Source organism: Podarcis pityusensis (assembly GCF_964106645.2).
Source record: "Podarcis pityusensis genome assembly, chromosome: 1".
Classification (NCBI taxonomy): Eukaryota; Metazoa; Chordata; class Lepidosauria; order Squamata; family Lacertidae; genus Podarcis; species Podarcis pityusensis.
Genome location: NC_138028.1, coordinates 83,182,384 through 83,196,693, shown reverse-complemented (window position 1 = coordinate 83,196,693; position 14,310 = coordinate 83,182,384). Strand labels below are relative to the sequence as shown.

General features: G+C 45.7%; 1 protein-coding gene across 1 annotated transcript in view; it reads right to left on the bottom strand.

The window, feature by feature from the left end:
• Positions 1-8,591: 8,591 nt before the first annotated feature.
• The window catches only part of SLC43A1 (solute carrier family 43 member 1), a 31,462-nt gene continuing 25,743 nt past the window's right edge, over positions 8,592-14,310 (bottom strand). Inside the window, exons 13-17 of the mRNA XM_080994732.1 lie at positions 13,112-13,250; positions 12,846-12,987; positions 12,650-12,723; positions 11,409-11,532; positions 8,592-9,998 (exon numbers count right to left, since the gene is read on the bottom strand). Coding sequence (XP_080850858.1) covers positions 9,804-9,998; positions 11,409-11,532; positions 12,650-12,723; positions 12,846-12,987; positions 13,112-13,250 — 674 coding nt within the window. The 3' untranslated portion in view covers positions 8,592-9,803. The remainder of the gene's footprint in view (positions 9,999-11,408; positions 11,533-12,649; positions 12,724-12,845; positions 12,988-13,111; positions 13,251-14,310) is intronic.

Genomic DNA, 14,310 nt, shown 5'->3' with positions numbered 1-14,310 from the left:
GAGGCATTTGTAACTCGAGGTACCACTGTACTTGTCTCCATTTTGAATGCTGATCTACCACACAGACTTTCCATTCCACCCTCCCCTACCCTGCCTCTTTTGCTTAAAATGAGTACTTGCATGTCTTTCCATTCCAGCACTTAAACACACACCTGCACACCCAGACACAATCAGCTTTTTTCAGTTGAGGGGGACAGGTGGCTTCATGATATCACAGGCACTAGTCAACCAACCAATAGCTCAGGACCACAATACAACAAAGACCACCTCTCCCCATATGAACTGACATGGCCCCTGCAATCATCATCTGAGGCCCTTCTTTGTGTGCCCCCTCCATGAGGGGTCCAGAGGGTGGCAACACAAAAACAAGCATTTTCTGCGGTGGCTCCCTGTTTATGGAATGCTCTCCCCAGGAAGGCTCACCTGGCGCCTTCATTACATACAGTGGTGCCTCGCAAGACGAAATTAATTCGTTCTGCGAGTTTTTTTGTCTTGCGAGTTTTTTCGTCTTGCGAAGCATGGTTTCAATTTTTTCAAAAAAATCTTCAAAAAACTCAAAAAAGGCTACCACACCGCGTGCTATGAGTTGTTCCCCAAAGTCAAGTCGCAACTGCACCTCTTCAAGCCATGCACCCTGTATTACTGTAACGGTTTTAAGAAAAAGGAAACAAACTTGCAAGACGTTTCCATCTTGCGAAGCAAGCCCATAGGGAAATTCGTCTCGTGAAGCAACTCAAAAAACGAAAAACTCTTTCGTCTTGCGAGTTTTTCGTCTTGAGAGGCATTCATCTTGCGAGGTACCACTGTATCTTTAGGCACCAGGCAAAAACATTCCTCTTCACTCAGGTCTTTGGTTATTAAACAATCTATGACCTTTTAAACTGGGTGGATGGGGTATTGTTTTGTTTGTTATTATGTTTTGTATTTTTGTGTTTTTGTACTGTAATCCACCCTGTGATCCTTGGATGAAGGGCGGTATATAAATTTAACAAACAAACACAGCACACAGCCAGTTCTTCTGGAAAATGGAAAAAATAAATAAATCTGGTATTGACTAAAATTGACCCTGAAGAGAAAATGGAACTTTTGACCAAAACACAGTGAGCTTCCATGGAATCACTCGATGTATATATTTCTATGCAGCCTATTTTTAAAAACATTATATGAGTTGGATATACAGTACACTCGAATCTTACACACATTTAACTTGTGCCATTTCAGCAATATGTGGGCATGATGGAGATCCTTTCACAAGATCTCATGAGAAGTCAGATTGTCCCATGAGATCTCACAAGAGCATCCCTACCAATCCCAGAGCTGGTGTGCAGAGTTTAAAAGCTCTTTTCATGCTGGGTAACCCCAAGCTGCCCTGGCATGAAAAAGCTTTTAAGCTCTCGGCCTAGCTTCCCAGACAAGGCCTGCTCTACCACTGAGACTGGTAGAGATACTGCCTCTCTCCCTGTCACCTGCCGCCTTACAGAAAGTAAGGGTAATGTGGTTTTGGCTATATGTGCTTTTCGCATTCACGCATTACAGTTGGAACTGAACTCCCACATAAGATGCAGGCCAGCTGTACAATAAGAGGATTTGTTTAACACTAAGCAGCAGGGGTCACCTAGGCCAAACCCCTGCAGTGTATTCAGCTCCCTAGGTCTCAGGGTCCCCAAATGGTTCTGGGGTAGAGGGCAACCCAGCCAGATGGATGGGGAATGATGATGATGATGATGATGAAACCACATTCCAAAATGGGTAGGACTTCTGAAGAAGCTATAATTTCCACAGACACAGCCTTTCCTGTTTGAAACAGTGAGGAAAGCCATACCTGCAGAATATCACTTTGTTTCAGACCCTTTCAATGGGAAAAAGTGCTTTCCTTTTTGGAATATAGATGCCCCAGTTGTGTAATTAACACTGACTGTTTATTGTTGTAAGCCCTGATAAAGCTTTCTGTCCCAATGAAAGTCTTATCCCTACTCTCTTCTAAATCCTCCTGTTCTAAGTCTCTTGTCTTTTGTGGCCAGAAGTTTCCCAAATTCATTGTGCCCTCTGTTGAGATAATTTTTCTTCTGACACTTTGCCTTTCGGTTCAATTGAGCTATTCCCTCTTTTATTATGAATAATGGAAACCAGAGCAAAGCCGCTTGACATTTTCCAAGTGTTGCTTCTCATAGAAAACAAGGGTGTGTGACTGTGGGGGAGAGAGAGAGAGAGACAGCTTTTGAAAGATGCTGTCAAATGTTCCTGAAACCAAGGTTTTCATTCATCATGGGGGTTTATAGTTTAAAGAAGAAAAACAAAACCTAGCTTGTCTGTTTCAAGCACCTTGGAGGGAAAATATTTATCTTCTCTTTTTTCAAGAGCCTACACATGCTAGAGAGGCTGCTAATCTATTTCCTCTTTATCTCATTCACCAAGAGCAGATGAATGGAGTGTGTTAGCTGTCGCAATGAAGGTGCTGAGTACAAATTGTAGAAGTAAATCAGTGAAGTGGTCTGTTGGGGAAGGGCCATAACTCAATAGCATAGCATCTGCTTTGCATGCAGGAGGCACTAGAGACAATCTCTGCCAATCCTTCCAGGTTGGGCTAGCCCCCTGCCTAGAACCCAAGACATTTGCTGCCAATCAGTGTAAGCCATACTGGCCTAGATGGACCAATGATCTTACTCAGTGTAAAACAGCTTCCTGCATTCCTATGTTTTGTTTTACATGGAGCCTGAGCATTCCTGTCTCACATTCCTGTCTCACCTTCTCATCCCTGTCTTCTCAATTCACTTCCCAATCATAGGAGCCAACTTCAGGGGGCCGTGGGTGTTCGGGCACCCACAATAATATAATTGTGAGGGCCAGGCACCCACAAAGTCAATGAAAAAAGCCAGCAGGCGGCAGTGGTGCTGCCTCCAAGAGAAAAGCAGTTTGCAATGTGGACATGCTACATCACATGATGCACATGCCTACACATAGTGTGCATGATGTCGTGTGATGTCATAGTGCGCGTGATGTGCATGTGACGTCTCATGTCTGCTTTGCAGCGGTGAGCACCCACGATCCTGAGGGCAAGATGGGTCCCTGAAAGCGTGAAATGCCATCAGGCTCCTCATTCGAGGTGTCATGAAAGGGCAGCAGATTGTTAGTTATTTAAATGGGTAGAATAATAATGATGGTGATGATGATGATTTATTATTTATACCCCGCGCATCTGGCTGAGTTTCCCCAGCCACTCTGGGCGGCTTCCAACTGAATATTAAAAACAATACATCATTAGACGTTAAAAACTTCCCTAAAGAGGGCTGCCTTCAGTTGTCTTTTAAAAGTAAAATAGTTGTTTATTGCTTTGACATCTGCTGGGAGGGCGTTCCACAGGGCAGGCACCACTACCGAGAAGGCCCTCTGCCTGGTTCCCTGTAACCTTACTTCTTGCAATGAGGGAACCACCAGAAGGCCCTCAGCGCTGGATCTCAGTGTCCGGGCTGAACGATGGGGGTTGTATTTTTATTGCCAGGGAAGGAGAGAGGTGCTTGGGGGATTTTCTGAGTTGCCAAAACAAACATTGGGTAATATATTATATACCTTGACTCGAGGGGGGTGTGAGATTTCTGCTGCTCCTTAGGCAGCAAAATATCAAGTGTTTAATCTTAGCTACTTGCCCTTTCAGCTATGTGTGTTTTTGTTGTGGTTAAACAAAAGGTCAGAAGTACTGATACTGCATTAACGGCTGCATGAGAGATATGGAAAGCTACACTTGTTGAGTTCCTTCACTGCATCTTCAACTGTTGAATAATCTGCCTGTCATTCAGCTGTTAAAAAAAAAAGGCGCAGAGCCTCTGTCAAGTGCAAGGGCGGGGGAGTGGCAAGTACATTTTTGCATTTCCAAACTTTTAATGAAGCAGATTTCATTCCCCAACGGCCTATTTTTGTTTAGCAGCCTGCTCAGATGAAGCAACCCCCAACTGTATTTTTAATCTATATGATAATCCCACAAGCCTCAGTCCCAAGAAATGATAAGACCTGCTATCACCATGTAGTGGAGGGGGCCACGGATAGCCAGGCTATCATCACCCCTTGTTTAAATAACTGAAGAAGAAGAAGACGAGCAAGAGCCAACAAAGAAAAGGGGTTTGCAAAACAGTTGGATGGTAAAGAAGAGAGGGAGGACAGTAACAAGGTGGATTTTCTATATTTAAACAGAAGGACCCAAAAAGGGTAGGGACAGGTTAGAGGAACTTGCTTTGCCAGTCAATGTATGTGTCACAGGGAATATCCAGTCGGCGCTTGTGACACCTGTAGACTCCTCGTTAACTACAGCTATACTGGGGTTTTGTGTGAGAGAGAGCTGCCTTGGGGGATCTTTGGATCCGAAAGATGGGATAGTAATTAATTAAGCGGAAGGTGCTGCCTTATACAGAGTCAGACCAATTATTCACATAACCCAGATCTGTCTATGCTGACTGGCAGCCGCTCTCCAGGGTCACCCACAGAGCTCTTTTCAGCCTTGCTATTTGAAAACCTTTAACTGGATGTGCCAGGGACTGAATCTGGGGCTTTATACATGCAGAGCATGGTCTCTGACACTGAGCCACAGCCTCTCCTTCTCATGCTGCAGTCGCAGTAGCAATGGGGGCGCCATCTAGAGAAAAGGCTGTGTTTCCCCTTGAATAGCTGCCTCAAAGAGCTCCAAAAATACTGCATCCCCACTCATTCTTGCTGCTTCTGCTCAGGGCCGACCCTGCCGTTGGGCAGAGTGGGACAATTGTCCCAGGTGGTGAGACAGAAGCCCCCCTGCACCGTAGCCATTTCTCCTGAGTTCCTTCGTCATTCCTCTGTTGGGAGGAATGGCTGTGGCTCCACTCAGCCTGCCATACACCTTTTTAATGAATCTGCTGCCCTCAGGTGGAGAGGAGAATGCTGTCCCGTTGCTAGTGCTGAAGTAAGATTGAAATTGCCAGTCCGGTCAGTTTCTATACATGGAATTGGGGGGGGGGGCACTTTTTTTCCTAAAGCAGCAAAAAGCCTTGCACCACTCCTGCTCCTGCTGCTCTACAGCAAATCTGCTCCAAAGCTCAAGGATGCAAAAAGAACAAAAAGAAATGCTTGAATATTGTAGTCCAATCAGACATTAACATTCCAAGAGCTGCAAATTTTGTCACTGAAGTTCATTTTGTTCCCCTGCTCCCTCTCGTTTTGTCACTCCTCCTACCAAGGCAGTTAGGCCGGCAGTGCAGTGCCTAGACCACTAGCTTGCTGGAATTGTTAATGCACCAGAGACTGCTATCCTATGCACACTTAGCTTGGGAAAACGCCCCATTGAACTCCATATGAGAGACCTCGGAGTCAGGCAAGCCTAGGATTGCACTGTCAGGCACTGCTTATCATGCACTAGCTTTTCTAGCTGATGGTGTGTGTCAAACAGAAGCCTTCTCTAGTTGAATAAGACAAAGACGACAATGACAAGTGCTGTGATGCCTTAGTGGTTGATTTATTCTGGCAGTTGAAGAGTAATGCCTACTTCATTAGAAGCTGGTACAAGGCCCATTTTATCTCCCAAGTCACAACAGCTAAAAGGCTCCAAAGACAGATTGTTGAAAAGTGTTCCTGCGTGGATATGCTCTATCCTCAACGTTAGCACATTTTTGTGTCTCTCTGTGTGTGTTTAAAAGCTCTTCACGGCATCACAGTGTCTTCTTTCTTCTATTTTATAATGCCTACTATGGTAGTTTCCATTTCTAGATGCCGTTTTTCAGGTGTAAAAGGGATTCGGATGATACTATGGTCTGGGAATCCACAGGAGCCCTTACAAACCACAACCTGTTTCTGAAATTAACATTATTTACCAACATGGACCTTCCATTTAGAACCTCTAAACTGGACCTCTATAACTGGACGCAGGTGGTGCTGTGATCTAAACCACAGAGCCTAGGGCTTACTGATCAGAAGGTCGGCAGTTCGAATCCCCGTGACAGGGTGAGCTCCCGTTGTTCAGTCCCAGCTCCTGCCCACCTAGCAGTTCAAAAGCATGTCAAAGTGCAAGTAGATAAATAGGTACCGCTCCGGCAGGAAGGTAAACGGTGTTTCAGAGAGCCAGTGTGGGGAGAGCCAGTGTGGTGTAGTGGTTAAGAGCGGTAGTCTCGTAATCTGGTGAACCGGGTTCGCGTCTCCGCTCCTCCACATGCAGCTGCTGGGTGACCTTGGGCTAGTCACACTTCTCTGAAGTCTCTCAGCCCCACTCACCTCACAGAGTGTTTGTTGTGGGGGAGGAAGGGAAAGGAGAATGTTAGCCGCTTTGAGACTCCTTGGGGTAGTGATAAAGCGGGATATCAAATCCAAACTCTTCTTCTTCAGTGCACTGCTCTGGTTTCACCACATGCTGGCCACATGACCTGGAAAAACTGTCTGCGGACAATCGCCGGCTCCCTTGGCCAGTAAAGCGAGATGAGCGCTGCAACCCCAGAGTCGTCCGCGACTACATCCAACGGTCAGGGGTACCTTTACCTAATTGGATCTGAACATTTTTGGCATGTTCAGGGCTTCACAGTGCTAAAACATGGACCCTCCACCCGTTTCTGGCCACCATCTTTTCATACTCAGTTCATCAGGTCGTTTTCCATAGCCTTTTGCCACCTTTTAATCTCTAGACTTGATTTTGAGAGTCCAAACAATGTGTGGAGGTCCACGTTCCCCACCCCTGCCGTAAAGGGTGCCAGTAGGACCTTCTTGATTCTGCAGGATCTCTGGGACCCTAGTGTCCTCCTGAAATACTTGCACATGTTGGGAGAGACTTTTAAAGAGTTCTACCCTCCCTCACAGCCATGTTCCAGAAAGTGCTCTTCCCTATGAGAATTTTCCCTCAAGCTCCCATCTTGTCTCCTTTTAGCATCTACACAAAACTGCTAGGATAAGCAATTCACGGGATTCAGGCACTGTGTCATCAGTATGCTTCTGATGTCCCATTATGTTTCTCTTTTCCCTCTGCATCAGGTGTGAGGGCGCTTGATGAATGACTGCCCGAATCAGTAATAGACTGGGCGAGAGTGAATAAACTGAAATTCAAAGCAGGCAAAATGAAGTTGCTGATGATGGGAAGATCTGCTGATCCAGATGTCAGGGGAATTACCTGTTCCTTCTCCCATCAAGATTCACAGCTTGGGAACGATCCTGGATTTAGTGTTACCTTAACACAGAGAGCAGAGAGCCATTGCCAGGAGTGTGGGGTTTGGCTTTTGGTTTATTTCCACGTTGGCCGATTCACTAGTTGTGCTCCTTTCTGGAGACTAAAGGCTTGGCCACTGTTGTGCACATTCTGGCAACTTCCCTAAGTGACAACGGCAATGTGCTAAATGTAAGGCTGTCCCTGGAAACTGTTCTGAAAGTGATTCAAAAGATGACAGCTTTGCTTTTAGCTGGCATAAGCCACAGGGTACATATAACTTAATCCTTTCCATACACAAAAACTTGCACTTGCTACCATGTTGTGTCTAGGCAAAGTTCAACATGCTGGGTTTGATGTGAGGAACATGTGGCTCTCCAGAGGTTGCTGGACTTCTATCAGCCCAAGCTAGCATGGCTAATAGACAGGGCTGGTGGGAGTTGTTGTCCCAAGAGCATCTGGTTCCCCATCTCTGTTTAGAGCTGTGAATGGTCTGAGTCTGGCGTACCTCAGTAGCACCTTCTCCTATGCACACTTCTGTCCTTAACCTGACCCCTCCCCAATCACAACCAGTGGATTGAGAGCTGCTGCAAACTAACTTTTCCAGATACCAGCAACATTTTCCTTGGCCAGGAAAACATCAGCTGTATTTTCAGTGCTAGCTGTGGCATTATGGAACTCATCCACAAGCGAGACCTGCCAGTCCCAGAAAACCAGTTGTTATTTTAGGCGACTAGTAAGAACTACCAGGTTTTTGTAGAAGGTCGGCGGTTTGAATCCCCATGACGGGGATTCCCGTCGTTCGGTCCCTGCTCCTGCCAACCTAGCAGTTCGAAAGCACAAAAGTGCAAGTAGATAAATAGGTACCACTCTGGCAGGAAGGTAAACAGCATTTCTGTGCGCTGCTCTGGTTCGCCAGAAGCGGCTTAGTCATGCTGGCCACATGAACCGGAAGCTGTCTGCGGACAAACACCGGCTCCCTTGGCCTATAGAGCGAGATGAGTGCACAACCCCAGAGTTGTCCGCGACTGGACCTAATGGTCAGGGGTCCCTTTACCTTTATGTGTTTTATTCTTGCTTTTTATCTCTTGAGTACCACCCCCAAATCCACCCTCCACCCCCGTTTAGTGCCCCCAGCAGAATGCTGTTCCAGGAGAGGCTTGTCTGCCAAAGCTGCTTTTCTTCTCCTAGGAATTTTAGCATTTTTTCCCCCCTTTCCAACAGTTTGTAGCATGCACACACTCTCGCTCTCCATTTTCCTTTGGCGGTGGTCTGTGGTGGTTCAGACTTATGTTAAGAGATGGAGGTATTGCTTTTATGATTTGATTACCTCGTGTTGTGCTTTGGTTTAAATTACTTTGTGTTTCATATACTGTATTGCGTATTTTAGTGTATGTTGCTTTGAGTGACTTGTACAAAGCAACTTAAGAAGCTTAAATACTGCTAGTAATAAAATCGAACCAAAACCAGTTTCGTTTTATTGTTGATTGATTGTCTTGCTGTAAGCCACGTTGAGGACAATTTTTGGTAGAAAGGCAACACTAGAAATTTAAATATAAATAAATAAGTCTTTTTGTTGGAGTCTGGCAATATACCTGGTATAATACCTGAAATCCAGCCTCTAGAAAGCACTGCTACAGTCGCTCTTGCTAGGATATAATTCAGCTGAAAGTCATTAAAAATTACATTCTTGTTCTCCTCTATTACAAATCCTGTTACATTAACATCCTCCCCAGAGTAATCCGGAACCAGTTCTGTAATTTGCACATCTTGTCATAACTGCTGTCAAGAGAAGGTCCAAACCCGTAGAGAGACACATAGCATTCAAGAGGCCAGCAGAGTTTAGTCTCGGGACAAGATAAGCTTGTTTTCATAAAGCTTGGTGTGGGATTAGGAGATAGGAGAGAGGGACTTGCAGTGTCAGCTGTAAAATGATGCCCCAATATTGAATCCCCAACAGCAGCTGCCAGAACACAAGGAAGCTGAGGAAACATCTTTGACTCATGAGAGTCAGTTGAGAGAGAAAAGAGCATTAAAATTGGACAGACATCTGTGTGCGTTAATTCAGCCTTCCTCAGTTTAATGCCCTCCAGACCCACAAATGAGGTCCATTAGGGTTGAAATCCAAAACATCTGGGGGGCGCCAGGCTGGGGAAGGCTGGCTTCATTCATCCCTTGATTGCATCTGCAATAACCACCATGGCAGAGAGGAGGGAACCGAAAAGGGTAATTTGGCAGCACAGCCTCAGAACGCTGAGACTATGATTGGAAAGTGCTGGCTAAGTGGTGTGAACTAGACATAGACACCATGACCTGGCACCTGTCAGCAAGAGAGAGACCTTTCTAGAAACTATTCTAGTCCTCTAATGCTCACTGCCCTAGCATCTATTTAAAAAGTTTTAGGACCGTTTAAAATACTCTGCAAAAAAAATAGAGTTCTCTTTCTGTATATAGATATATATATAAAATATAGACATAAATATAGATAGGCATTTGTTGAGATTTAAAAGCACCTCGGTTATTTTCATAGTTCCCAAATATAAAATTGTCACAGTATTTCCCCCTCCCCTCTCTAATACCGTCTCGCTCCATCTGCTCAGCACTCGGATTCCACATTCTGTTCTCTGTCACCCACCAGCTCCCCACCTTCCCTGTCCCTGGCTTATACAGTGGTGGCATCATTGCTCAACAGGCCATTGGTGGCTGCATTGTCCTGGAGTTTCATCTGGGCACCGTTCGCCTGATCTGGAATCCCTTCTTTGGCTGCCTGTTCCTGGAGGAGCCTGTGGCGGTAGAAGTAGAGGTAGCTGGGAAGCAGGAAGCCCACAAAAGAGAAGATGAGGAGGGGAAGGTTCACCTGGGGAGAAGGGCAAGGAGAATCAGCAACGGGAGTGCAGACCCAGTGATGTACACTTATGCTAAATGCTGATGAGGGGCAGAGAAAATGCTGGCTCCACCTCCTGGCCTGCCCTTAAAGTGGGATACTGTCTTCACTGTAAAGTCCCAACTCAGAAAAGGAAGTCAGGTGAACAGAAACTTTTAATATCCTCCCTTTAATGAATTAGAAAGATGCATCCTGCTGCTTCCACATGTAATAATAATAATAATAATAATAATAATAATAATAATTTATTTATACCCTGCCCATCTGGCTGGGTTTCCCCAGCCACTCTGGGCAGCTCACATCATCATCATCATCATCATCATCATAATGCAATAAAACATCAAACATTAAAAACCTGCCCTAAGCAGGGCTGTATTTAGATGTCTTCTAAAAATCAGATAGTTGTTTATTTCTTTGACATCTGATGAGAGGGCATTCCACAGGGTGGGCACCACCACCGAGAAGGCTTTCTGCCTGGTTCCCTGTAACTTCGCTTCTTGCAGTGAGGGAACCGCCAGAAAGCCCTCGGAGCTGGACCTCAGTGTCCGGGCTGGACAATGGTGGTGGAGACACTCCTTCAGGTATACTAGGCTGAGGCCGTTTAGGGCTTTAAAGGTCAGCACCAACACTTTGAATTGAGCTCAGAAACCTACTGGAAGCCAATGTAATGATGCGCAGGCACATGCCCACTCAGCCACCATCCTGTGATTGCTCCTTTTCCCGCACTGCACCAGCATGCTAGAGCACAAAGCTGGCTGCAACAGGCACCTATTGCTCAGCGCATGTGACATTACCAACCTCTCCACACTGGCAGGGTAGGTTTGTAACTGTTTTTAAAATGTTAGCAAATCTCTTTTTGCAAGATGTGGGGTGAATGATCAAATGCTGATGCTTGTTTCTTTGTTAAAAGTAGTGCACAAGTATAAAACAGATCTAGTGCCGGATATACGTATAAGCTAAACAAGCTATAGCTTAGGGCCCCACTCTTGGGTTGGGGGCCCCAAAAAATTTTAAAGGGGAGAAAAACTGAATGTACATTTCCAAAATAAAAAATAAAAAACAAATAAAATAAAACCTACATACAGCAACAGTGTTTTGTTTTGTTTTGTGTTGTGTAGGCTCTTATTTGTTATGTGCAAATGGCTTGAGATACCTATTAGGTCCATAAATTACCATATAGCATATATTCAACACAAAAAACAGTGACAATTTGTTGTTGACAAAGGACAGCTGGACATATAAAGGGCCCCATTACCTTCAGTAGCTTAGGGCCCCATCAAACCTAAATCCGGCCCTGACCGGATCCACACTGCAAGTGAAAAGTTCGCTGCGATCCCTCTTAAAAAGCAACCTCAGTCTTCACCCCGAGAAGCCATAACTCACCCAAAAGGGATCACCGTGTAGTGGTCCCACCATAGCCATGAAGAGTGGCTGCTGGAGGAGAGCAAATACAGCACTGATCAAGGACTGTAGACCGGTCAATGTACCAAAGTGATTGGACGGATACCTGGCAACCAGAAATTGCGTACAGAGGGTGAGACTCAAAATGCCGCAGAAGCTGGTAACAACCCTCCCCCACTCCCAAGACCCATTGCACACACCTTCCAGATATCTGGGAAGTGGATCAGCTGCTCAAAAGAGATAGAAATCTATCCATATTTTAAAGCAGCCTTTGCCAACCTGGTTCCTCCAGATTGCTTTGGGTTTTAAATCCCCCCAAAAGTATTGCGGTACAAAACAACTGGAGGGCACCAGATTGGCAGAGGCCGAGCAAGGACATGTGAAACACATAAGGATGTCTATCTATGAACAGGAAAAGGAAAAGAATGTGCGAATGGACAAAGTTAGTAGTGACATGAACAACAGCTTCTACTGAAAAGCAGGAACCGCTTTAAGGTTTGGCAACAGAAATGCAAATATAAACTGCCTCTTTATTGCTGCTCCTTTCCCCCTGCTCAAACTCTCAACAGTTAGGGAAGATATGCTGCCTTTAGAAAAAAGATAACTAGAGATAAAGAGAAGGGGAAAGCCAGCCGATAGGGCATCTCCTCCTCCCTTCCAGCTCTCTTTGCCTGTCAGTCAATGAGTAGAGCCAGAGTGCAGAACTGCTCTTCACGCAGGTGTCACAGCATGAGATTTTGGAGTGGCAGACAATCCTACCAGAATGCAAACACACACAGGGCCCTCCCTCTCCCCCACCTCTAGGGTCTTGCTTTGCAGCTCCAAAACGGAAACTGCTATTAGGAAGGGGAAAGTAGCACACTTGGCTGTCTCTCCTGCTTCATCCACCACCTCTGGAACTCTCCCCATGCCTTGTGCTTTAGCCACATAGCTTTGGGAGGGGGAACTAAAACTAGACCCAAATCAGGGTGTATCCACATTTGAAAGCATTTGATAAGAGGCCTTATTTGGCCTGAGATTTCCATATCCCTGGTGTAGCGTAAGAAGCACAATGCAAGTTTTCCTCTCTCCTGACCATGCTAGCTGGGGCTGATGGGAGTTGGGAGTTCAACTACATCAGGAGAGCAGGGCACCAGGCTGGGGGGAAGCTGGTGCTGACCATAATCTTGCTCCCACTCTGAAGCTGGGAGAGCAAAGGCGCTCCACACAGTGGCATAACTCACACAGCAGCATAGAGACCTCCGCAGGCAGAATGGAAAAAACCACGCACCATGGTGTGAAAGATGAAGGTCACATACTGTGGAGAAAGAAACAAAATGAAGGAAGCCACACAGGGCTGATCTGATGAAGGGCAGGGTCAGGGGGAGGCCATATGCCAAGGTGCATCATGGGTGAAATGAGACGTGGGGCAGAAGTTACCTGGAGAGGGAGGTTGTTGATCAGGCAAGTGGTACCAAATCCCACCAGCAGTAGGTTGGTGATGACAAAGGCACGAATAGCATTGGTGAGCTTCTGGATTTTACAGTAGCGAACTTTGGATGGCTTTCCTTTTGTCTCGGTCCTAAGGAGAAAAAAGGAGAACGGTCAGCCCCCTGTGACTGCATTAACATCCTCCCACTGAGAGCATTCAGGTTTGGTATTCGCACCGATTCTGCTTTTGAAATTAGGAGAATTGTGACTCTCACCTTGCCAATCCAGCGCTGTTGATGTTCCCTGGTGCATCCACACAGTCCTTCATGCGCCAGTCCATCACGTAGCCAATGAAGGGACAGGTGAGAAGGCACAGTAACTGCATGACACCAAAGATGGAGGAGTAGAAGCCAACTGCCCAGCAAAAAGAAAGGGGGTAGGAATGAGAGAACAGTCCAAAAGACTTCCTCACCTGAAGCTAACCAGCAGTGGTTAGACTGCCATCTGAGAGGCCCTATGCACACCACTCTGAACTCGCTGGAGGCAGGGTGGAACAAACACAGGAGAAATAATAATCCTTTGCACCTAGTGCAGATGGTTTGAGAAGTATTTCCCAATGGCCATGGGGAAATGCTTTGGTCTAGGCCTGTCCACACAGCATGAATTCACCACTCCCCATTTCATCCTTTCCTCTTTGTCCCTGCTTCCCATTCTATTTCTCTCAGCTAATCCAGTCTGGCTTTCCCCAGGTAAGCTTTTTTTATTTAAAAATGTTTCTAGGCCACTTCTTGGGGCAAAGGGCCCATCCTAAGCAGCTAACAATCAAAAGATAAAAAGAACAAAACAAAATTGTAAACCAATAAACTACCACTCAGCAGCTCCTACAGCTCCTAACATCACCTGCTATGTTAGACAAAGGACCAGAAACCCAGTATTCCTCCCATGGGATAAAACTTGCTTTTTCCCCATTTCCAATCTCTTCATTTTGTATACAGCTCAGCACCAGGTTACTTGAGAAACTGTCTTATCCCTTATATACCCAGAAGGGCAGTGCCTTCAGCCGGAGAATTTCTCCTTAAAGTGCCAGAAATATCAGAAGCTTGCCCCATAGTAAAGTAACTCAGAGCAGGGCTTTCAGTGTGGCTATCCCTTGTTTTGTGGAACAGCATCCCTGTGGAGATACAGCACTATCTGTACTTTCCAGAAACAACTGAAGACATTTTTGCTCTGACAAGCTTTTCCGGCTAGAAGAAAAGGTTTCTTGCCTTAGGTGTTCATTTTGTATTGCTTCAGTTGTTGTTTCGTACCATTTTCAAAATTATTTTTAGCTGTTCTTATGGTTTGTTTGTAAGGTGCTTTGAGACACATGTAAAAGGTAATTCATTTATTAATAACAGCAGCTGCAGAGGCAGCCCTGGTTATCAGTCAAGATGGGCCAGTTCTGCTCCATCAGCCCTCATAACTTGCCACTGTG